Raw genomic sequence first — 25,965 nt, forward strand, 5'->3', positions numbered from 1 at the left:
CCATAGATTAGGGCCTAATTAATTTTTGTAATTTTACTGATAATTCAGTAAAATCTTTAATTGTTGCAAGTTGCATTTATATTTTTGTTCAGTATATTTATTTTCCCTCTCAAAGTCACTGTGAAGCTCAAGCTAGATTGGTGAGAAGATCTGGGAATAATTTGGGTCTGTCTTGTATTTGAAGTGCATTTCAGTGGTAGCCCCTGTCATCAAGTCAAATGTTATTGGTTGCATACACTTATTTAGTAGATGTTATTGTAGGTGTAGGGAAATGGAGAAAGGCCAAGGTTGGCTATGAATCTGCTCTCTGTGTAGATTGTGTTTTCAATGAGCAACTATTGTGCAACTACACTGTATCAGGAAATGACACTGATCACACTTTTTCACACTTTAACAGTGTTACTTTCATCAGCTGTTGTACAAGATGATACAAAACACAGGAAATACAGAATGTTGTCTGTACTGGGCTTTTAACATTTTTTATTTATTTAACTAGGCAAGTCAGTTAATAACAAAGTCTTATTTACAATGACAGCCTACCCCGGACAACGCTGGGCCAATTGTGCACCGCCCTATGGGACTCCCAATCACGGCCGGATGTGATGCAGCCTGGATATGAACCAGGGACTATAGTGACGCCTCTTGCACATGCAGTGCCTTAGACCGCTGCGCCACTCGGGAGTTTTAACGGACCATATAGTTTAGTCTGCTTCATGTTATGCTGTATGGTAGATACTGGTATCGTGAGCGACAGCACTAATGTGCAGGGCATAGGTCTGCTGGGACCCTGCTTCTCAACTGGTGGATCAGAAGCCATTTGTGGCCGATTCCTTCTGGGTCACAGCAGGTTGTTGACGTTATTCTGTCGATCACATGTAGTCTTGTTGGGTCCCTGCACAAAAACATTGGGGAAACACTTAAACTAGGGGAGCGCTAAGTGGAGTGCTAAACTGAGGAAGAATCTTAACTGCATACTCCTCGCGTCCCCTATCCTCGCCGCCTCAAAACCCATTGGACGAGAAAGCCAGAGGTCCCTCCCTTCTGACCTTTTCCTCCAATGGGTTTTGAGAAGGTGAGGAGAGAAGATGCGAGGAGTATGCAGTTGAGATTCTCAGTGAGTCCCATCCTGTGAATGCACAAGGCAGATGGGGCCATCGACACTGACACGGAGTTCACGTGGGCATAATACCAGCAACACATGATTGCACAGTCTAGCATGGAAAATAGACACCCACTGACAAGAATGTATTGCGTCGGAGCTTGGTGTATGGGTTTCTGCATCAGCTGCAGGCTCTCATGTAAAACAAAGGACGCTCAGGGGGTGTAAGTTTCTGTGACCGACAGAATAACCACAACAACCTGCTGTGACCCAGAAGGAATCAGCCACAAGTGGCTTCTGATCCACAGACCTATGCCCTCCACATTAGTGCTGTAAGAACAGATCTAGGATCACCTTCCTGAATCCTAACCTTAACCATTAATGGGGAAAATAGAAAACTGACCCAAGACCAGCACCTAGAGGCAACTAAACCTTACCCCAACAAAGTAGAACTAGCTACTTAGCGGTTAGCTTTGCGTCTGCTGACTGTCAGTCCACTGTTGAATGGCTGAGTTTCAAGCCCACAGAACCTTGGTGTTTGTTGACATAGGCCTTGTTCTATTTTTGACCCTGAGGTTGTGTACTTACATGTGTTGTGGGGATAGTGTAGTGCCCATGCCATGTTACATTCTTCAAATGCCAATGGGAAGTAGTTTCCTCTTTAGATGTTTTCCTTGACCTAAGAAGTTCTCATCTACAGGCTATAAACAGGGACAATTTGTATTGAAATCAACTAGCGTCAGAATGTGTTTCAGTGGGCGGCAGCAGATCTGGTCTGTGAGGTGGTCTGTTCTTCCTAGATAATGGAAAATATATTTGGCATTTTGGTCATTAAGCAGATGCTCTAACACTGATGAGAAGGCAGCATTCGGTCTGTGAGTGTGTAGTTCTTGGGAGTGTATCGTTCTGGTAGTATTTCAGGTCTGTGTCAATAAGGGTCTGGTAGTGTTAGTGGTGGTGGTGTCTGTTTTGTGGCTGTCAGTTTGGATCTGTCACTGTGTTTTTGTAGTTGAATTGATTTGTTAATGTGTCTCTGCTTGACTCTGTGGTCTTGTTGCTGAGATTCAGTCTGGGTCTGGGAGACAGATGCTCCAGTGCTGGTCCATCTCGGGGGAGATGGCAGAGTGGGAAGTGTTTACAGCGCCGGCCACATCTGCACTGCATTACCGCCTAGGCAGGTTGCCTGGAGATGGGCCACAAATCCCCTTAACCCTTTCAGCTCTGTCCGCGCCCCAGAGAGAAGATCAGAGCCCGCTGTCTACACACAGGCTTAGTGTCTCCGGCTGTCATCAAACAGACAATTACGAGAGGATGAAGTGCAGATCCAGTGTACATAGCAAGTGTTTCTGTGTGTGTGTGTGTGTGTGTGTGTGTGTGTGTGTACATGTCTGTGTTTTTCTTTGGATGTTTTGTAACCATTAGTATTGTATGGCGGTCTGTATGTATACTACACGTACGTGTGTGTGCTCTGTCTAAACGTTGTGAAACCACTCCAGTGCGTCGGAGATGCATTGCAGGCTGCTGGCTTGTCTAAAGCCTGCTTTCAGATCAGTGGGCTTAGAGACCAATGGGGTCAATGCTTTGGGATTGGCAGCGCGGCCAGACAAGCACGACAGATATGCAGCAAGGGAACCGCACCGTTCACACACACACACAGTCCCTGGTTATGTCCCAAATGGCACCCTATTCCCTATGTAGTGCACTGTCCTCTTTCTCACTAGCTGTCGGGACAACAGGTTTTATCATTATCTCCCCCTTCAGATTGTTATTTTAGGGTTGTGGTTCTCTCACATCTAAATATGGCTGCCTGACCTGTTAATCTCTCCGGAGAAGTTTATCAATTTGGTGCAAAATACCCTCTTTTCCTCTTCCTTTCTTTTGGTCTCTCCATCTCTCGCTCTCCCTTTCTCCCTCCCCCTCTTTTTCTCTCGCTCGCTCCCTCCCTTCTCCCTCTTCTCATGGCCTGTTATTGTGGGTGTTCAGTGTGTCTGGTGTGACGCCAGTGAAGAAGGGGTCAGGTTGTGTATTTGGTGCTGGTTTCTCAGTACACTACTCCCCAAGAGGGAGCCATGGTCTCACCAGTGGGGTTTCAGTCCCACCGGTGTCTGGGTAGAGGGGTTCCTTGGCTAGGGCCCTGCACCCTGTGTCTGGATTCACACCCTTTGTACAGCCTAATTTAAATTGGATTATAATTATATTTTGTGTCACTGGCCTACACACAATACCACATAATGTGAAGGTTGAACAATGTTTAACATTTTTACAAATTAATGAAAAGCTGAAATGTCTTTAATTGATAAGTATTCAACCCACTTTATGGCAAGCCTAAATACTTTCATGGGTAAAAATGTGCTTAACAAGACACAAGTTGCATGGACTCACTCTGTGTGCAATAATATTTTTTAATGACTACCTCATCGCAGTATCGCACACATACAATTATCTGTAAGGTCCCTCAGTCCTGAATTTCAAACACAGATTCAACCATAAAGACCAGAGAGGTTTTCCAATGCCTCACAAAGGGCACCTATTGGTAGATGGGTAAAAAGAAAAAAGCAGACATTGAATATCCTTTTGAACATGGTGAAGTTAATAATTACACTTTGGATGGTGTATCAATACACCCAGTCACTACAAACATACAAGTGTCTTTCCGAACTCAGTTGCCGGAGAGGAAGGAAGCCACTCAGGGATTTCACCCTTTTTAACAGTTAGAGTTTAATGGTTGTGATAGGAGAGATCTGAGGATGGATCAACAACATTGTAGTTACTCCACAATACTAACCTAATTTAACAGAATGAAAGAAAGGAAGCCTGTACAGAATACAAATATTCTAATACATGCATCCTGTTTGCAATATGGCACTAAAGTAAAAAAGTGTTATGTTTGGGGCAAATTCAACACTAAGTCCTGCTCTTCATATTTTCAAGCATCGTGTTATGGGTATGCTTGTCATCGGCAAAGATTAGGGAGTTTTTTTTAATGATAAAAATAAACTAAATAGAGCTAAGCACAGGCAAAATCCTAAAGGAAAACCTGGTTCTCTGCTTTCCAACAGGCACTGGGAGATAAATTCCCCTTTCAGCAGGACAATAACCTAAAACATAACATCAAATCTACACTGGAGTTTACACAAATCTATACTTCTACAAGAAGACAGTGAATGTTCTTGAGTGGCCTGGTTACAGTTTTAACTTAAATTGGCTTGAAAATCTATGGCAATAAATGAAAATGTATGTTTAGCAATGATCAACTTGACAGAGCTTGAATCATTTTAAAAAGAATAATGTGCAAATATTGTACAATCCAGATGTACAAAGCTCTTACAGACTTACCCAGAAGGTCTCACAGCTGTAACTGCTGCCAGTGGCGATTCTAACATGCATTGACTCGGGGTTGACGACTTATCTAATCAAGATATATTAGTGTTTTATTTTCCATAAATGTTTTACAAATGTTCAATTTTTTTTCTTCCACTTTGACAAAGAGTATTCTGTGTAGATAGTTGACAAAAAATAACAATTAAATCCATTTTAATCCCACTTTCTAACACAATGTGGAAAAAGTCAAGTGGTGTGAATACTTTCTGAAGGAACTGTACACACCACCCATCTTTCCATGGCCCTGCTCTCTTCCCAGCCTGGCCTGTTCTCCACAGGGATCTTACACTGACCTCCCCCGGGGATAGACTAACAAAAGGCCTTCCTGGGAATGGTATCTTACACTGACCTCCCCCGGGGATAGACTAACTTAAAGGCCTTCCTGGGAATGGGATCTTACACTGACCTCCCCCGGGGATAGACTAACAAAAAGGCCCTCCTAGGGATGGGTTTTAGACATTCCTGTGCTCTCTCTGGGTGAGCGTGTGATGTATTTCTGATTCTAGAGACCCTTTATCCTCTGCTTAGGTGGTCTGTTTAAGTATTTACCACCACCCACCCATTAACAACAAGCCTCTATTTTGGTTAACGTATGTTAAGATCACTTCCTCTCTCTCACACCAGCTCAGTGTGCCCTCAATGGCACCCTATTCCCTAGGTGCACTGCTTTTGACCAGGGTCCATAGGGCACTACTTTTGACCAGAGCCCTATGTAGGGAATAGGCTGCCATTTGGGGCGCAGGATAAATCAGTGAGCCCAGCCGTTAGCTAAAAAAAGACCATTGACAACGAATGGCATCAGACGGCCAAAGCAGCATGCTCCATGCACGCGATCCTCTGAGCAATATTTGACCGCTTTGGTTGTGTGATTCGTGGCAGCTAATCCTCATCTGTGTGATTCTGTGATTCTCCTCTGTCCTCTGTACAGCCTCTAATCGTCTGGCGGGCCGCATTGTTATCACAAGTCTTTTCATTTCCAGATTTGTTTCTATCCTCTGGAGGGATGGGGAAAGAAGGATATTGTGTTTTTATTTATTCATCCTTTATTTAACGAGAGATGACCCATTGAGACATCTCTTTTCCAAGTGAGCCCTGGAGAAGCAGCATACATATAGTTCACAATGAATAGAAGTTAAAACAGTGCATAAGAGAGCTTAAAATAACAGGTTTCAAAACATATGCAGTATGTTTGTCAGCAGCCCTCCAATCTGGGATTTAAAATCGTCAATCAGAATAAAAAGATCCAGTTTTAAATCCTTTTGTAAAATGTTCCACAATGACGGGCCAGCAAAGCTAAAGCCCCTCCTACCAAACTCTGTTCTTGTGTTGGGAATATTATATGAAATGCATTTCTGCGATCTCAGATGGTAATCTCCATGATTCTGTAGGGTGAATATTAAATATACTGGCAGCTGCCCTAAGATGGTCTTGGAGACGAACCAGTACCGGTCAGTCTGTCGGCCATCCTGCTAACTGGGATGGATGGATGGAGAGAGAAAGACAGAAGCACAGGGATGGTGAGGAATGGACCGAGAGAAAGGGAGAGATGAATAGAGACAGAAAGGGAGAGATGAATAGAGACAGAAAGGGAGAGATGAATAGAGACAGAAAGGGAGAGATGAATAGAGACAGAAAGGGAGAGATGAATAGAGACAGAAAGGGAGAGATGAATAGAGACAGAAAGGGAGAGATGAATAGAGACAGAAAGGGAGAGATGAATAGAGACAGAAAGGGAGAGATGAATAGAGACAGAAAGGGAGAGATGAATAGAGACAGAAAGGGAGAGATGAATAGAGACAGAAAGGGAGAGATGAATAGAGACAGAAAGGGAGAGATGAATAGAGACAAAGGGAGAGATGAATAGAGACAAAGGGAGAAAGAAAGGGAGCGATGAATAGAGACTGAGAGAAAGGGATAGAGACAGAGAAAGGGAGAGATGGATAGAGACAGAGAGAAAGGGAATGAGAGAAGGGCAGGGGAAGGCATGTTTGGCTGTTCCAACTCCATATGGCCCATGCTGCTAAGCCCCAATACAGTACAGGGGGAGGAGGGACACACAGCTTTACATGGAAATGTGTAATAAAGCTGCTGTCATCTGGGGAAAGCAGCTCATGAGACAAGTGTGTGTGTGTGTGTGTGTGTGTGTGTGTGTGTGTGTGACTGTCATAGCATTGCAGAACACCCAGCTGCAGTGTGTACTGTCATAGCATTGCAGAACACCCAGCTGCAGTGTACCTGCTGAAAGTGCAGGGTGGGTGGAGTATTTGGTATGTATCCCACTGGCTCCAAAGTCCGTCTTCCTGGAGTGTGTACTTTGCTGGGTGAGTCTAAATACAGCACCCCCAGTGTGTCTAGGAGCTTAGTGATATGACAGGTTGGTGTGGACCATTTTTATTAGCCTCCCGCCACACTTTTTAATAGAAGGGAGGTGACGATGCAGTGCAAAGCGCCCCTCAGGAGAGAAGCAGAGATCGCCCCCTGTAGGCAGATGGGAGAGCTGCTGGCCTTGGCAACGATGGATCCCATCTAAGAAGAACCTGTTTGGACTGGGAAGTTGGCTGTCCCCCTTACTCTGGCCCTGAATCCCAAATCAAACCCTACCCACGGCCCCTAGGCAGTGTACTTAGGTAGATTTGAGAGGATTGCATAGGTGTAAACAGTATGCCGACCATTCCCCTGGTCTATCAGAGGGCGAAATGGATCTCTGACACAAGGGTAATTCCACTGCAACAGAGTGACACTGAGACTCAGATTTTTCACATTACAATATATGTCAAACAAAAATAAATGATTGCAAAGTTAAAACCATACAACTCTATGCACAAGGACTATTAACATTTTCTACAGAACATTTTACAAAAAGACATTTACTTGAACAGTGCAGATGCAGTGTTTGGTAACATAATTAAGTTTTGTGCAGTTTGTGCAGTCCTTCTGTTACCAAACCTTGCATCTGCGCTGTTCTTCAAGTAAATGTTTTTGTAAAATCTTCAGTGAAAATTGTTAAAATAGTCCTTGTGCATTGAGTTTTATGGTTTAACTTTGCAATCATTGCTTTTTGTTTGAAATGCAATTCAAAGATGATACATCTAAAAAATCAGTGCCACCATATTTCTTACATTTCCGATCCTCAGATCTACACAAGTGACTGGGGGTAGGGGCTATGGCTAGGGGCTGATTTGGGATTCACAGAGGCCACTTCCAGTGAGCTTATTGTATTACACACTATCAGACCACAATGTGTGAGAGTAGCAACCATGAGTGTCACAGGATGAGCATGTAATCGCTAAATTCAGTCATCTAAATGTAGTCATGGTTGAAAATCACTGGGTTTCTCCTGCAGAGAGTCTCTATTCTCCTTCAGTTGGTGTCTTCCACTGTCACAGCAGCTGTTTGCTAGTCATCTACAGTGAGGCCTTCAGATGTCTGTTATTTACAGAGATGGAGATTTTGCATTGGTTTTTAACTTGATTCTTTGCTAATTTTCACAGATACTTGTGTTCGTCTCTGCCATGTGGAAAAGTGTGGATGTAGCCCAAGGGTTGTAAGGAATAGTGATACAATTAATTTGTCAAATGAAAAGTTGAAGTGGTTTTTTTCCCCTGGTTTTACTTAGTTTATGTTCTGATTTGATCTACAGTTGTCTTACAGTACCTGGTGCTCTAGGGATATGGCGAGAGGGAGGAGGCAACCGCAGGGTGGCTGGCATCAATATCTCAGGCACCACCTACACATGTGCCCTTGAGAAAGACACGTAACCCCTAACCTGCTCTAGGGGCACTGCTCTGTGCCTCACCCTGTGCTGCTCCCTCCCAGCCAGTAGTGTAGGACTGCAAGAATAACCACAATCCCCTGTTGTCTGGATCAATGAAGATGGATTGTATAATCTACAGAACTGTGACACAGTTTAGTGCTCCTGTTTCATCCCTGTGAGTAGGGCTGGTCCCCCGTAGTTTAACTCTGCTTGTTGCTTCGCATCAACTCCCAGTTCAATCCCAGTCGTCCAACATGGGGATTCTGTTGAAAACGGTTAACACCGGGCTCTCCACAATCTCATGGGTCTGTTTACACCCACACACTTGGCACGGTCTGGTAAACTATTGCAAATTAAACCAGAACACTGTGCACACAGTGAGCGTCTAGATCAATGCACTTGTTTTGGCAGACACAACTAGTATCCAAAAGCAAGTGCAATAACAGCACACTGAACAGATTTGAGTTGTGAACATGTTTTACTGGATGTAAGACTTGTATCTGTACAAAATATAATTGGTTAATTGGTTTGACTTGATTATGTACACTTGGGGCAATGGACATTTACAGACTGTTCAGATAGAAATGTATTGTCTAGATCAAATATGACTGTCAGATTGGAATAGTATAGGAAATGGTGTACTATCTTCAACATGCAGTTCCAGATATAGCCCTGTCATTAGTTGAAGGCAGGCAATCCATCATTTCAGAAAAGTAGTTACTTTCTGAGATCTGTTAAAAAAAATACATATGTTGGGGGGGGGTCTGTATTCAAATAGGTGTAGTCATTTCTGCCTGAAAAATATTTACTTTCCACAAAGCATGGTTGAATGTCTGATGGACATTATTTGTTTTTTAGGGGGTTCCTTAACTTACTCCATACGGTTGGACAGTTTTGTAGCCCGGTTTCCAGACCTGTAGTCAGTCCACTTTAGTAGACCTGTTTCCAGACATGTAGTTAGTCCACTTTAGTTGGCCTGTTTCCAGACCTGTAGTTAGTCCACTTTAGTTGGCCTGTTTCCAGACCTGTAGTTAGTCCACTTTAGTTGGCCTGTTTCCAGACCTGTAGTTAGTCCACTTTAGTTGGCCTGTTTCCAGACCTGTAGTTAGTCCACTTTAGTTGGCCTGTTTCCAGACCTGTAGTTAGTCCACTTTAGTTGGCCTGTTTCCAGACCTGTAGTTAGTCCACTTTAGTTGGCCTGTTTCCAGACCTGTAGTTAGTCCACTTTAGTTGGCCTGTTTCCAGACCTGTAGTCAATCCACTTTAGTAGACCTGTAGTCAGTCCACTTTAGTTGGGCTGTTTCCAGACCTGTAGTCAGTCCACTTTAGTAGGCCTGTTTCCAGACCTGCAGTCAGTCCACTTTAGTAGATCTGTATCCAGCCCTGCAGTCAGTCCACTTTAGTAGATCTGTATCCAGCCCCCTCATCCAGATTTCCCTCCTCACCTTAGAATTTCCAACCGATTCTCTTCTCTCTCAGCACCCAAGTCTTTTCTGAGCTCAAGTAAACTACGAAGCGAGCGTGATGTTTCTCTCTCTTTCCCTCTCCCAAGGGAGCAGCAGCTGTGGGCCGAGGAGAAACGACCAGGATTTAGATTAATATCACAGCTCAACAGGTGACCTTTGAACTCTTCAGCCTCCTCTCTTGCTTTCTCTCTCACACGGACCAACCACTCTGCCGGACTGCTCTGTCTCTCTTCTCTCTGTTGTAGACTTCCCAATCCTTCCTCTCATTCTCACTTACTCTCTCACCACCCCCCCTCTCTCTTGCTCTCTCACCCCCCTGCTCTCGCTCCTCTCTATTTCAATCTCTCGTGTCCTCTCTTGCTCTATCTTTTGTATGCCCTCTTCCACTCCTCAATCACTCTCTTGTTTTCTTTTTTTTTTAGATATCTGTTCATCTGTCTATCTCTAGCAAGGCTTTGAGACGCGGAGTTGGAGCACAAGACAGACTACTGTGTCTGTTAGCTTTCACTCTCTCCCTCTACCTCGCTATACTAGTAACACTAATCAGTCTTTTTCTTCTGTCATTGTCACTAACCCAGCTGTAGGACCGTGTGACTGGGTGGGTAAGGCTGTCGCCACCTACCCTGTTGCTGCTGCTGCCACCCATCGCTACCTAACACTGTGCCTCCTGACTCACTGTGGATTTATTCACTACTATTTAGTTTATTCACATTCATCGTTTGGTCTTTCTTTGGACCATCTGTCTGTTTCCTGATGTGATGCTGGTGTTACGATGTTTATTTGCATATGAATGACATGTTGTTAATCACCAATGTTATGTAAATTGTTATTGATGATATGCTGTTAATGAATGAATTGACTCTCTGTTATCCTCTTGGGGCCACCCCTTCCCGTTCTGATCCCTGTGACGGGATTGCTTGACAAGATACATGGCGCGAAATTCAAAACAGCAAAAATCTAATAATTTCAATTTCTCAAACAATCAAGTATTTTACACCATTTGAAAGATAAACATCCCCTTAATCCAACCACGTTGTCCGATTTCAGAGGCTTTACGGCGAAAGCATAAAGTTAGATTATGTTAGGACAGTACATAGACAAAACATTACACACAGCCATTTTCAAAGCAAGCATATATGTCACAAAAACCAAAACCACAGCTAAATGCAGCACTAACCTTTGATGATCTTCATCAGATGACACTCCTAGGACATTATGTTAGACAATACATGCATGTTTTGTTCTATCAAGTTCATATTTATATCCAAAAACAGCATTTTACATCCGGCGTGTGACGTTCAGAAAATGTATCTCCCCAAAACTGCCGGTGAATTTACAAAAATACTCATTATAAAACGTCGATAAAATATGAAACTGTTATTCAAAGAATTATAGACTAACATCTCCTGAATGCAACCGCATTGACAGATTTCAAAATAACTTTACTGGGAAAGCACACTTTGCAATAATCTGAGTACTGTGCTCAGAAAAATACACTACGCAATACAGATAGCCGCCATGTTGGAACTATCTAAAATCATAAATAACATTAGAAATATTCACTTACCTTTAATAATCTTCATCAGAAGGCACTTCCAGGAATCCCAGGTCCACAAAAAATGTTGTTTTGTTCGATAAAGTTCATAATTTATGTTTAAATAACTCCATGTTCCATGTTAGCGCATTCAGTAGGCTACTCAAAATGTAGGGCGCGCGAGGGAAATGTCACGACGAAAAGCCCCCCAAAAAACTCTATTTACGTTCGTTCAAACATGTCAAACGTTGTATAGCATCAATCTTTAGGGCCATTTTAATGTGAAACGTCAGTAATATTTCAACCGGACCTTTCCTGTGTCTTGAAAAACGTTTTGGAACACAAGGTCTCATCTCACATGAATGCGCGACAATGAAGTGATGGGACATCAACTCCCATGCCTTCTCATTCGGTCTCTGTTCATCATAGACGCTTCAAACTACTTTCTAAAGACTGTTGACATCTAGTGGAAGCCTTAGGAAGTGCAAAATGAATCCTTTGTCACTGTGTGTTCCATTGGCAATGACTTGAAAATAGTACAGCCACAAGATTTTCATTTCCTGCTTGTATTTTTCTCAGGTTTTTGCCTGCCATATGAGTTCTGTTATACTTACAGACACCATTCAAACAGTTTTAGAAACTACTACTAATAATATGAATATTCTAGTTTCTGGGCCAGAGTAGTAACCTTTTCAAATTAGGTACGTTTTTCATCCGGCCGTGAAAATACTGCCCCCTAGCCCCAACAGGTTATGAACCATACTGAGCTCTAGGGCGTGTTCAGTGGGAGGGAAAAGTTCAGAAACGGGGAGCTACAATCTACCTGTACTTGTCCAATAAGAAACACTTGTTTTTGTTTTCCATTGCAAAGCGCTTTGCTACAGTGTGCCCTAATGAACATGGTGTGGTCTCAGATAGTTTAGGGACTGCACAGAGAGATGTTATAACCACCCTGTGAAAGAGGGTGTCCATCTTGAGAAGGAGAGTGTGAGAGATGCATCCTTAAGGGAAAGAGAAAGTGAGGGATGGGGAGAGAAAGAGGGAGGGAGAGATTTGTCCTTAGAGGGAGAGTGAAGCATAAACATAGCCATTGGTGCTTAATGAAGAGCACTTGAGAAAGCCCTCAGCTGTAGCCAGTGAAAGAGGTGTGTGTGTGTGTGTGTGTGTGTGTGTGTGTGTGTGTGTGTGTGTGTGTGCATCTGAGAGAGAGGGGGGGGGGCTGAGTGTGTGTACGTTTGAGAATGTGTGTATCGAAGTATAAGTGTGTAGGCAGAGCAGAGTGCGGACCCACCACTGAATGACTCTCTGACCTAGCCGCGAGGCGTCCTCATCCTCTGTCCACCACTGAATGACTCTCTGACCTAGCCGCGAGGCGTCCTCATCCTCTGTCCACCGCTGAATGACTCTCTGACCTAGCCGCGAGGCGTCCTCATCCTCTGTCCACCGCTGAATGACTCTCTGACCTAGCCGCGAGGCGTCCTCATCCTCTGTCCACCGCTGAATGACTCTCTGACCTAGCCACGAGGCGTCCTCATCCTCTGTCCACCGCTGAATGACTCTCTGACCTAGCCGCGAGGCGTCCTCATCCTCTGTCCACCACTGAATGACTCTCTGACCTAGCCGCGAGGCGTCCTCATCCTCTGTCCACCACTGAATGACTCTCTGACCTAGCCGCGAGGCGTCCTCATCCTCTGTCCACCGCTGAATGACTCTCTGACCTAGCCGCGAGGCGTCCTCATCCTCTGTCCACCGCTGAATGACTCTCTGACCTAGCCGCGAGGCGTCCTCATCCTCTGTCCACCACTGGCTCAGAATATGAACACCCTGCCTCCTGAGTGGCTCAGTGGTCTAAGGTACTGCATCGCAGTGCTAGCTGTGCCACACTAGAGATTCTGGGTTAAAATCCAGGCTCTGTCGTGACTGGGAGACCCATGGGGCGGCGCACAATTGGCCCAGTGTCGTCCAGGTTAGGGGAGGGTTTGGCCGGCAGGGATGTCCTTGTCCCATCGCGCACTAGTGACTCCTGTGGCGGGCCAGGCAAAGTGCCCGCTGACACGGTTGCCAGGTGTACGGTGTTTCCTCTGACACATTGGTGCGGCTGGCTTCTGAGTTAAGTGGGCATTGTGTCAAGAAGCAGTGCGGCTTGGTTGGGTTGTGTTTCGGAGGACGCACGGCTCTCGACCTTCACCTCTCCCATGTCCATACGGGAATCACAGTTTTTTTCTCATCGATGCAACTACCAATTGGATACCACGACATTGGGAGAAAATTAACACTCTCCTCCTCCATCCCCTCCTCCTCCATCCCCTCCTCCTCCCTCTCTCCTCCTCCATCCCCTCCTCCTCCTCCATCCCCTCCTCCTCCTCCCTCTCTCCTCCTCCCTCTATCGCTCTCCTCCTCCACAGAACCAACTCGGACTCGGCTCTTCATACGAGTGCCATGAACCCCCAGGACCCCTTTGGCATGAACCAGCAGATGGGCAGAGGGCCCCCCCAGCGCAACGGTGAGAACACACACACACACACACACAGCATCTGCACACATACAACTATCTGCACACACACGCATGCATACACATCTCATCTACACACACACTTTGCATCTGCACGTGCGCAAACACACACCCACACATACCATTTGCACACACCTGCATACATTAACTCACACATACACACACCTCACCTACACACACCTCTTTCTTACTGTGCACGTGCGCACACACCTCTACATCTCCAATAATTTCATGAATGGATACAAATAAAGCACGTATCAAACGGCACCCTATTCCCTACACAGTGCACTTCTTCTGAACAGAGCCCAAGGAGCCCAAAGAGATTGGCTATTTAACAGTAAATAAGGGAATTGTTTTCACCCCACAGTTAGCCACAATGATTAGCTAGACTGGTAAAATGGTTTATAGTTACCAATGGCTTCTACACTATTCTACTAGCTACAGTAGTGCTGCCGTGTCGATACCATCTCTCCCAAAATGATGTTGTTTACATTTTACCATTGTGACGCGCATCCATGCATATCCACTTTCTATGCGCATTGTGCAAGTTCTTGAATGTATCAAATATGTGGAACTGGTTGGAGGTTCTTGAGGAGAGGTTGTGCAATAACATTAATTGTAATCAATGTAAACAGATGGTGTAGGCAGGAAATCATTTTAAATCTTTCTACAACATCTAAGGTTTATAAAACATTTGAAACCTTGCTGAGACATTGTAGAAAGATATGAAAGTATTTCCTGTCTACACTGTCAGTGTGCCCTATTAAAATATCTAAGAAGAGTTTATGTATGGTTGGTTGGGACAGTCCTGGGCCTGTAGAGACTGCTCTCTTTCACTCCTGTCTTCCTTTCCTCCATTCCTCTCTCCTCTGTGTCTGCATCTTTAGTTGTTCCCCTTTACCTTCACATCGCTACTTATTCTATCTCATCCTCTCTTCTTTCTCTTTACCCTCCCTCACTTTCCTCTGTCTGAGTCTTTTCTTTCCATTCTCTCTCCTTCTCTTGTCTTTCTATCATCTCTCCCCTCTCTTTCTATCCCTCCATCTCTCCCTCCACTCCTCCATTCCTCTCTCGTCTGTGTGTGTATTTAAAATGTTCTCCCTTCCATCCATTCCTCCCCTTACCCCTCTGTTAAGAGTGACAGACAGACAGTGGAATGTGTTGTGTTAATGCATTATCAGCGAGTGATGTCTTAATGTTGGAGAGAGAGAGACTTGGATAGGCTCCTACGGTCCCAGAATGGATTACCACTCTATTTGTTTAGCCAACAAGTTTAAACTGGATATTGGCAGGTGAGTCCAGCTGTGTATTGACAGAGGTGGTGTTTTATATTGAAAGGCAAGTGTTTTTTTTTTACTTCAATAGAGTGATCAGGGATGTGCAACTATAGTTTTCCTTCACGGAAAATACATTAGTGCTACACATTCAGCAGAAAATAGCTTCATTTTTATCAGATGACAACAGAAGTGCAACGCTTTTTGTCTGGCAGCGACACGAGTAAATGAGCTTACAATGAAAAATAACGTAGTTTAAAAAATAAATAAAAAATGACAATGCATGGCCATCATGTTAATGTTTATCATAGAAAGAATGTTGCCAGCTGCATTTCTTAATGTTTTGCTTAAAGTTAACCTTTAATTTTCCAGAAGAAAAGTAGGCTGGCTACACCAAGAGAAGTAAGGGAGAAAAGTAGCTACACATCAGTCAGAGCGCTGTCTGCTGATAGAATGCCCGTTTGTGAATTCTCATCCGAGTGGAGAAGAGCAACTGAAGCACAAAATTTGTCTGATGCCGAGCAGAAATTACAAGAAACATTTTAGATCTGGCAGCAAGATTTCTTATGCAAATTATTTTTTTTTTCCTTTGTGAAAAACGCTGCATTCTGCATTAACTTGCAAGTTAAACTTAGGGGGTTGTGCTATCTAAGCAAATGGCTTAATTAATAAGGTCACTGGACATCATATAGTGTTTGCTTTCTGCTGTGTTTGAGAAGTCAAAGCCCTTTGGATGAGTTATCTGTACAGCTGCCAGTGCTTGATTTCCTTGCGTTTTTTTGTCCTCCTTTTTGTCCGTTCTTGGCCTGTATGCTCCTCACCCTTTTTCTCAGAGCAGAGCAGGTAGGCCCATTGCCCTAGTGACTCCAGACTCCACACAGACACAGCGTGTACACATGCTGCTCCAGAGCCAGTACTGTTCTTCCTTCAGACAAGCATGTGTTAAAACTTTGCTCATTTGCACAATGTGTCTCGTTCACCTTTACTTGTAAATGTCAAACTCACCAAAAATGACATGCCATTCGGTAGCTCCTACCTATTTATGTATAGTATAACTTTATGAGCTGGATTGCCTGTCTTTGCAATTTGTTTATTTTCGTTTGCTCGTTAGCATATTTAGCTAGCAGCTTCTGTGGAAATTCGCTATTACGTGTGCTAATTTTGTTAGCATTCTGGTGATAGATGCCCAATAGGCATTTGGTTTTTTTGGAGCCCCCTTGTGTTCTAAACCGGTAATATCGTAACTCCAGGGATCAGAGAAGGCCGGTAGGACTCCATGAATTTCTGGATACCGCCCAACCCTAGTCCAAATATGTATGACACCTTGAAATGAGGGGACTAGGTGCATATTAACTTCTTATGGCTCAAATCCCGTTAACGGGATCGATTTGACAACATCGGGTGACATGGCAGAGCGCCAAATAAATACAAAAATATTACAAATATTTAACTTTCATACATTCACAATACACCAAATTAAAGCTGAACAACTTGTTAATCTAGCCACAGTGTCAGATTTCAAAAAGGCTTTACGGCGAAAGCAAACAATGCTATTATGTGAGGACAGCACCCCATCAAACACAGACAATCATATTTCATCCCGCCAGGCGCGACATAAAACTCAGAAATAACGATATAATTCATGCCTTACCTTTGACGAGCTTCTTCTGTTGGCACTCCAATATGTCCCATAAACATCACAAATGGGCCTTTTGTTCGATTAATTCCGTCGTTATATATCCAAAATGTATATTTATTTGGCGCGTTTGATCCAGAAAAACACCGGTTCCAACTCGCGCAACATGACTACAAAATATCTCAAGTTACCTGTAATCTTTGTTCAAACATTTCAAACAACTTTCCTAATACAACTTTAGGTATTTTTTTAACATAAATAATCAATCAAATTTAAGACGGGATAAACTGCGTTCAATACTGGAGGAAAACAAAGTGGAGCGTGCTTTTCAGGTCACGCGCCTCTATCAAACAGTACACTTCCCTCGAGCCTCATTCTGAACAGGGCTACTTCTTCATTACACAAAGGAAAAACATCAACCAATTTCTAAAGACTGTTGACATCCAGTGGAAGCGATAGGAACTGCAAGCAACTGCCTTAGAATTATGGATTCTCAATGAAAGCCTCATTGAAAAGAGAGTGACCTAAAAAAGAGAAATCCTGGATGGTTTGTCCTCGGGGTTTCGCCTTCCAAATAAGTTCTGTTATACTCAGACATCATTCAAACAGTTTTAGAAACCTTAGAGTGTTTTCTATCCAAAACTACCAATTATATGCATATCCTAGCTTATGGGCCTGAGTAGCAGGCAGTATACTTTGGGCACAATTTTCAACAGGACGAAAAAAGAACGCCCTCAAAGCCATAACAAGTTAAGTGCTTTTATTTCCAAACAATAAAACGGATATGTATAAAAATACCCTCAAATAAAAGGTGACATTCTGTACTGTCGTCTCATAAAACATTTGATCTCAAATCCAAAATACTGTAGTATGGAGACAAATTAAAATGTTTTGCTTTGTTGCCCAAATAAATAAGGAGGAGTGTATGGGACACCATTTGTTGTGAAGGAATGTGTGTGTGTGTGTGTGTGTGTGTGTGTGTGTGTGTGTGTGTGTGTGTGTGTGTGTGTGTGTGTGTGTGTGTGTGTGTTTGTGTGTCAAGATGCATAGGCCTACGTTTGTGTGTCCATGCCATGTGAAGACACAGCAGAGAGCGTAGGACAGATGGAGTGTAACTGACTACAGAGCAAGTAGAGACATGCCTTTCTGTAGTACTAGAGCAGTGTTTGTCTAATACCGGAGTTGGTTGAGATACACTTTTGGGTTGCAGGCAGTCAGCCATATATCGGCAGTATTCTGTCGTGTCTTTGGCATCATTAAAACGGAAGACATGTTTATCAAATAACTCTCTGTAATTATTATTACGCGATTAAACTGATTAATCACGTAACTGTAATTAACTAGGTCGGGGCACCAAGGAAAATATTCAGATTACAAAGTTATAATTTTCCTAATATAACTTTCAGATATTATAATATCTGATCGATTAGCCTCCTTTAATGATGTAAGTTTACCTCACGTTAGTCTCATTCCAAACGTCGTAAATCTGCACGAACCCAGTCTTCACTATGAGTCATCCATACATCAATTGTCTTAAAATCCATTTATTTACTAGACTAAATAATTCAACAGAAATGCATAACAAAACAGATATGGTTACAAGGAAATGATAGGAGAATGTGCCCTAGTGGGCTAAACCGGCATGGTGGCTTGTTACACAAAGAAAGGGGGTTGGGCTTGAATGAAAGAGCGGGAAGACTGAGGAAACAGAAAACAGCTATGCCATCGTAAATACAGAATCTTATGCATTCTAAATTACCGCCCATTTGGGAAAGGGAAATGCAATAAATATTTTATCTGAGCTGCGCTTCGGTAGGTTGGTCGTAGATGCTGGCCGTGTTGGCCAACAGAGATCTTCCTGTCCTCGGAAGAATGTCACTGGTGGTAAAATGGATACGTTGTAGTATCTTCATTGTGTGTTAGACTGAATACGTTGTCCGTCCTTTCCTAGCCCACGTCTACAGCGGCCTCTGCTAACTCAACGGCTAGGAAGTATCACTTCTGTAGTGAATCAGAGTTCAAAGTTCATACCATTCACAACCAAAGCTCACGCTGAGGTTGGCTTAGTTCTGTACTTGACATGTGTGTCCTTTTAACGCAGAGGCTGCAGACCTCACGTACTCGGAACAGGCTGGTTACGTTTTCGTCACTGACTTATATAGTGGCGAGGGGAGAAGGGTGTGTTTCATCGTTTATAACCCCTGTCTCTTCACAGGGGCGGGCCACTGATTGGTCAGGGCTCTTTCCTTATGAAAACACAATTCTCTCATTTGGAAGCTAAAATTACATTTAATCTCCTAACAAACCGTTTCAATATCAAACATTTAAATTGCACAACAATTCGATGTGAATCTGATAACTAGAATGTGTAGACTTTCCCAGGTACAGTTTATGTCGTCCTGTCATCAGTCATAATGTCTCAGATGACAACCGAACTGACATCCATACTCATTAAGTACCTGGTATATTTCCAACTGGTTCTATTACTGAAATATGGTTCCTTTCCCCCCACTTGTTTGATGTTCCCAGACTCTCTATATTTAACAAAGGCTATTCAAAAGTCCTTCAGTAGGGTCAGAGAGAGAGGGGAAGGGAGAAAGGTATTTATGGGGGGTCATAAACCTTACCCACAGGCCAACTTCATGACAATTCCCATGGGGTTGAGGCTTAAGGGGGTGGGGGTGCCACAGGGTTCAATTCTTGGGCCAACTCTTTTCTCTGTATACATCAATGATGTCGCTCTTGCTGCTGGTGAGTCTCGGATCTACCTCTACGCAGACGACACCATTCTGTATACTTCTGGCCCTTCTTTGGACACTGTGTTAACAACCCTCCAGACGAGCTTCAATGCCATACAACTCTCCTTCCATGGCCTCCAACTGCTCTTAAATACAAGTAAAACTAAATGCATGCTCTTCAACCAATCGCTGCCCGCACCTGCCCGCCCGTCCAGCATCACTACTCTGGACGGTTCTGACTTAGAATATGTGGACAACTACAAATACCTAGGTGTCTGGTTAGACTATAATCTCTCCTTCCAGACTCGCATCAAACATCTCCAATCCAAAGTTAAATCTAGAATTGGCTTTCTATTTCGCAACAAAGCATCCTTCACTCATGCTGCCAAACATACCCTCGTAAAACTGACCATCCTACCGATCCTCGACTTCGGCGATGTCATTTACAAAATAGCCTCCAATACCCTACTCAATAAACTGGATGCAGTCTATCACAGTGCCATCCGTTTTGTCACCAAAGCCCCATATACTACCCACCACTGCGACCTGTACGCTCTCGTTGGCTGGCCCTCGCTTCATACTCGTCGCGAGACCCACTGGCTCCAGGTCATCTACAAGACCCTGCTAGGTAAAGTCCTCCCTTATCTCAGCTCACTGGTCACCATAGCAGCACCCACCCGTAGCACGCGCTCCAGCAGGTATATCTCTCTGGTCACCCCCAAAGCCAATTCCTCCTTTGGCCGTCTCTCCTTCCAGTTCTCTGCTGCCAATGACTGGAACGAACTACAAACATCTCTGAAACTGGAAACACTTATCTCCATCACTAGCTTTAAGCACCAGTTGTCAGAGCAGCTCCCAGATCACTGCACCTGTACATAGCCCATCTATAATTTAGCCCAAACAACTACCTCTTCCCCTACTGTATTTATTTATTTATTTATTTTGCTCCTTTGCACCTCATTATTTCTACTTTCTACTTTCTTCCACTACAAATCTACAATTCCAGTGTTTTACTTGCTATATTGTATTTACTTTTCCACCATGTCCTTTTTTGCCTTTACCTCCCTTATCTCACCTCATTTGCTCACAGTGTATATAGACTTATTTTTCTATTGTATTATTGACTAAGTTTGTTTTACTCCATGTGTAACTCTGTGTTGTTGTATGTGTCGAACTGCTTTGCTTTATCTTGGCCAGGTCGCAATTGTAAATGAGAACTTGTTCTCAACTTGCCTACCTGGTTAAATAAAGGTGGAATAAAATAAATAAATAAAATTAAGAATGGGCTGCGCCTTTAAAAAAAAAAAAAAGTATACAAAAATTAACATATTTCGATGATCTAGAAGATCACGACTAAACCCCAAAAGCCTTTAGGGGGGAGGGTCACTGCACTAAATGCACTGACTGTATGTCGCTCTGGATAACAGCACCTGACAAAAAATAGTGTGGTAAATGGTAAAATGCAAATACTTGGGAACTACTGGTGCAAACCGTAGCAGCTCACTGCTGCCCCTGCAGGTGAGCGAAGGGTGGTACGTTGCAGCGTACAGTGTCCTATCAGGCCCAGAGGGCTTGTCACCTGTCAGGAGGGTTACAGTGAGACTGAGAGGTGGTAAGCCAGTGTCTGATTAAACTGGCCAGTCTGATTACCAATCCCAACGTCCATCCCGGCAGGCAGACAGACGTGAGTCAGGGCTATGCATGGGAACGTTCAGTAGTTGCGTTCATTAGGCACCAAACATGGACTGAAATAGGAAAAGACTACCTGGACTTTGTAAGAAACACTCAATATTTTCTTGTTGCAAAACAGTTTGCTACGTTGTGCCCTAATGAACACGACCCACGACGAGGGCACAACTCCAGTCTGCAGTGGATGCAGAGGGTATGCTGCTTTAAGTCACTGATTGGTTTAGACCTGGGAACACGTATTTGTGCACTAGCCATCCAATCAGAAGGGGAAAAACTTGGACTATGGGCTTAAAGGATGGGAGTTGTGCACCTTAGAACTGATCCCAAACCAACATCTCATTGTCTTCTTTTGGTATATTTAATTATGTTGTGCTATCAGTACAAGCCTTGAGCTCAAATCCTTACTACAGTGATTCTGTCCCACAGTAAGAGTGGGGACAGCAGACAGACATTTTTTGTCCCAGTGGTCTCGTTTCACTCCGTGGCATCTCTCCAAGAGGTCTCTGTGACTGGTCACATTTGAGAGGAAATTAAGGGACGCTGGACTCCCGCCCATTGCCTTCTCTCCCTGCCGGTTGGCTGAGTGGAGAGCTGGGCATAAAGTCGTGGACCGTTCAAATAGAAATATGCCATGTAGGACAAACATGCCTCTTAACGTGAACAAGGAATCACGTTAACTGCTCTATTCATGACATTTCTATCTGAAACGGTCCACAACGTTTGTCTACTGAACGTGGTCCAGGTTCTTGAGAAAGGGGAAGAGGGAGACAAAAGGACAGAAGAATGAGGGAGGACGATGGTAGGAAAAGAGGAAGAGAGAATGCAGGAAAGTAAAGAGAACAAGGCAGAGGGAAAGAGACAGTTATAAGAGGCTTTGAGAGAATATGGCAGAAGGGTTAGAAGAGGGAGAGGCAGAGTGAACTACGGAAAAAAGAGAAGTAAACAGAAAGAGGGGAGGATCGGATGCCTGGCAGCCAGCCTGCAGTGTGTGAGGAGAGCGGAAGAGAGAGAGTGAGAGTGAGGAAAAAGAAAGGGGTTCTGTTCTCACTGGGATCTTTGTGGCGAGGGAAAAACAATGGTCCTCTCTTTATTCTCACTGGGACTATGGTCACTTAGCCAATAAAAAAAAAAATGGCCCTCTTTCTTCCGCCTTCCCCCCCTCTTTCCCAGGACTGAGATCACAACACACATTCTAGGGGTTCACCTTGTATAACTTAAATCAGCGTGTTGTTACCGTACTACAGTACTATATATACTTTATTTATTTGACCCCAGTGAGTTTAGCTTTTTAGAAAAGACAACCGGAATTGATGTTGGACACAGGAGGCTGCTGAGGGGAGAACGGCTCATAGTAATGGTCAGAACGGAGCAAATGGAATGGCATCAAACACCCGGAAACCATGTGTTGGATGTATTTTATTACCATTCCACTGATTCCGCTCCAGTCATTGCCACAAGCCCGTTCTCCACAATTAAGGTGCCAACAACTTCCTGAAATGTTGGACAATAATAAGAAGACTGTATAATATGATTCTTTGTCCTGAATAGCACCATATTCCCTACATAGCGCACTCGTTTTAAACTAAGCCTTATGGGCTTTGATCAAAGGTAGTGCACTACATAGGGGAAAGGGTGCCATTTGGGAGTCATATTATATAACATGATACCTATGCTAAATCCAGCTGCCGTTTTTTAAGAAGTGGTAATATATTCATATTGAAGGTAAAATGCCTGCTGCTGATGTCCAAAGGGTTGATTATTTTGTCAGTGACGTGAACACAGTGGGCTGGATCTGAGCAGCTGGTGAAAGTATGTGATTGTCTAATGTTCCTCTGCTTTCTTCACCCCTTGCCTCTCTCCCCCTCCTTTCTCTTGCTCTCTCCTCTCTCCTTTATCTGATCCTTCTCTCCCTTTCTCTCCTGCGGGGGCCGGAGTGCAGCCAGTGTGAACGAGGCGGAGGTGGACGGCTCTGGAGATGGTGAGTTGAAACTCCTCCCCCCTCTGCCGCATCCCTGATTCCATCTCTCCCAACACAAGTGTAGAAGAGGCCTTCTGCTGCCCCCTAGCACCCACACCCCTAGATCTCTGGCCATAATGTGTGTGTGACGGTGCTTGCCACTGGATGTGCTGCTGCCTGGTATATGTACAGATGTGCGTCAGCGTACAAGACGTGCTTCATTCACAGCATCGTAGACCTTTACAACCCAATACCTGAATGGACACACACTGCCTAGGCATCCTGCATGCAGATCCCCTGAGTCATTGGGTGTGTCTCAAAATGCATGCTATTGTGCTCTGTGCACGGGAGGGTCAGAGTATGCGTCCAAATCAAAGTAGGCGAAATGGCGCATGCAGGGCACTTCTCAAATGCGTACTCTGTTTGTAGATATTTTGAAGTATGCTTCGATGCAAGCCCATAATAAGCCCATAGTAAGTCAATAGGGCTAACTACTAGTACTGTTAGCTAGCCAGATAGTCACAAAGAATTGTTAGCTAGCTACCCATGAAGAATTTAGCTCATTTTTGCCTGTTTAACTAGCTTTCTAACTGGATTATTACAATTCACATATCTAGCTGGTAATTAGGAAGAAAAACGTTTGCTTTGTGTGTATCTTGGAAGAAGGGTCAGTGAATGGGGAGGTGCAGCGTGAGGTAATACAGTAGGGGGAGTGCGAGTGCTTATCAAATGTAATGTGTTATGCATTCTCCGTACTCGTCCTCACAAGAACGTACTCAAGAGAACGTGGTCGGAGAATGCACGCGGAGCATGAGAGTGTGGAACACGGTAGTATGCATATTAAGAAACACCCATGGTGTCCAAACACTTGATAACCTCTAGTCTAGATTGATCTGCAGTCGTTTGATCTTTCAATAGGTGGGAATAACTAGAGATGTGTGTGAGGAGTTGATTATCTCTAATCTCTCTTTCTCTCCCCCTCCTCCTCTCTCCAGTGTTCTCCTTCCCATCCCTGTCTAATGAGGAGGGTCTGATGGGTGTCAGCAAGCCCCTGCCCAAGCAACTGTGGGAGGCCAAGAAGGTGTGTGTGTGTGTGTGTGTGTGTGTGTGTGTGTGTGTGTGTGTGTGTGTGTGTGTGTGTGTGTGTGTGTGTGTGTGCATGATGAGTGTGTCATCTCTCATTGGTTGGAGAGAGGGACGTGGGGGGTGGGTTGATTTAAGACATAATGACAGACATGGAAGCCTTTTGGGATGAGATAATTCTGCAGATAAAAGCTGCAGTACTAATGAATGCATGCTTCCAATGCACATCATTCTGCCTCATGTTCTAGGACCATAACACTTAGACTGTTGACTAAATATTCCAGTAGTTAGATTAGTCATTTTGAGATTCCATCACTCTTTTTGCTTTTGATCAGTTTAATCACCTAATTGTTTCTCTATTATAGGTTCAATCCCTCTCATCACGGCCCAAATCCTGTGAAGTGCCTGGAATCAAGTGAGTCTTCAGGATCCATCTTCCATCCACTCATACAGGGCACTATGTTTAAACAACAATCAGTCATCATTATGAGACAAGTTATTTGTGATTCTCAGTGACAGCTGTCTGAGAGGGAGAAAGACTGGGATGTGATCCATATATGGTGTGTGTGTGTGTGTGTCAACATTGTGGATGTGCGTGTCAACATAGTCTGTCAACATTGTGTGTGTATGTGTCAATATTGTTGATGTCTGTATCAACATATTCTTTCAACATTGTGTGTGTTTGTTGGGTCAAGCAGTGCAGTACAGTGGTGTCGTGTCTTTGGGTACCATTAAACGGAAGACATGTTTATCAATTAACTCCCAGTAATTATTATCACGCGATTAAACTGATTAATCGTTTAATTGTAATTAACTAGGAGATCGGGGCACCAAGGAGAATAGTCAGATTACAAAGCTATAATTTTCCTAATATAACTTTCCTGTACTATAATATTATATTCTATTATAGTATAGGCCGATTATCTTCTGGTTTAAATGGTGTATTTACCTCTAGTCCAGTCTCATTCCAAACGTCGTAAATTGTTGTATCTGCACGAACCCAGTCTTTACTAAAATCATCCATACATCAATTGTCTTAAAATCATTTATTTACTACACTAAGTAATTAACAGAAAAACATACACACAGTAATTATCGTCACAAAGGATTGGTATAGTAATGTGCCCTACTGGCTAACAAGCATGGCTGGTCTGTTAGACAATGGGTCATAAACGGTCAGCTGAGAAGTTTACACAGAGTTCATTAATATTAACAATTGACAATTGAAGGCTCACTCATTCGGGAACAATTGCAATCAATATATATATTTACGCTCATGTGTCGTCGTGATCCTTGTTCGAGAGTTCTGTTCTGTTGGGGAGTTTTGTCCGCGTTCTCTCTCTCTCTCTCGGTTAGAATGGATCTTTCAGAGCGACATTCATTAATGTCGTCATAGAATGGTTGTTTCGTTGGTCTTCGCGTTCGATGATATAATTTACTTAGCTGCAGACTAATAATTAATATCAAAGACTTGTTCTTATTCTGTCGGTATCAATAGTCTAAAAGTTAACCACGTGGTATGGTTCACTTTCAGTAGAGGAATTGGAAGGTAAAACCTATTAGCCAACGGAGTGTAGGCCTGGCCTGAGGAAATGTAAATCAGGGGGTGTTTTATAGTGCCCATAGAACAGGCTTGTCAAATGACGCCTGGTCCTGTATGGGTCCCTGGGGGCGTGCCTATGACTGAGTTAGAATTGTATTTCTGTAACCAAATCTATCACATTACATCAGTGCATAGCATCTCAATGTCTTACAAAAGCTTTATCCTTATTAATACATTCTATACAACCATTATGATGCTATTATATAAACAGTTTTATGGTAATATGGCTATATTGTCTC

At 43.6% G+C, this 25,965-nt stretch overlaps 1 protein-coding gene across 4 annotated transcripts in view; it reads left to right on the forward strand.

Moving 5' to 3' along the window:
* LOC106572427 (CREB-regulated transcription coactivator 3) overlaps positions 1-25,965 on the forward strand; it is a 115,833-nt gene that overhangs the window by 60,047 nt on the left and 29,821 nt on the right. For 2 of the 4 annotated variants that reach the window (XM_045689421.1, XM_045689419.1), the window contains exons 5-9: positions 9,787-9,849; positions 13,640-13,737; positions 23,023-23,061; positions 24,036-24,121; positions 24,489-24,538. In XM_045689421.1, the coding sequence (XP_045545377.1) occupies positions 9,787-9,849; positions 13,640-13,737; positions 23,023-23,061; positions 24,036-24,121; positions 24,489-24,538 (336 nt within the window). The remainder of the gene's footprint in view (positions 1-9,786; positions 9,850-13,639; positions 13,738-23,022; positions 23,062-24,035; positions 24,122-24,488; positions 24,539-25,965) is intronic. The other 2 variants (XM_045689422.1, XM_045689420.1) reach the window with 1 other exon arrangement.

The sequence above is a fragment of the Salmo salar genome, chromosome ssa11 (genome assembly GCF_905237065.1).
Source record: "Salmo salar chromosome ssa11, Ssal_v3.1, whole genome shotgun sequence".
Taxonomy (NCBI): Eukaryota; Metazoa; Chordata; class Actinopteri; order Salmoniformes; family Salmonidae; genus Salmo; species Salmo salar.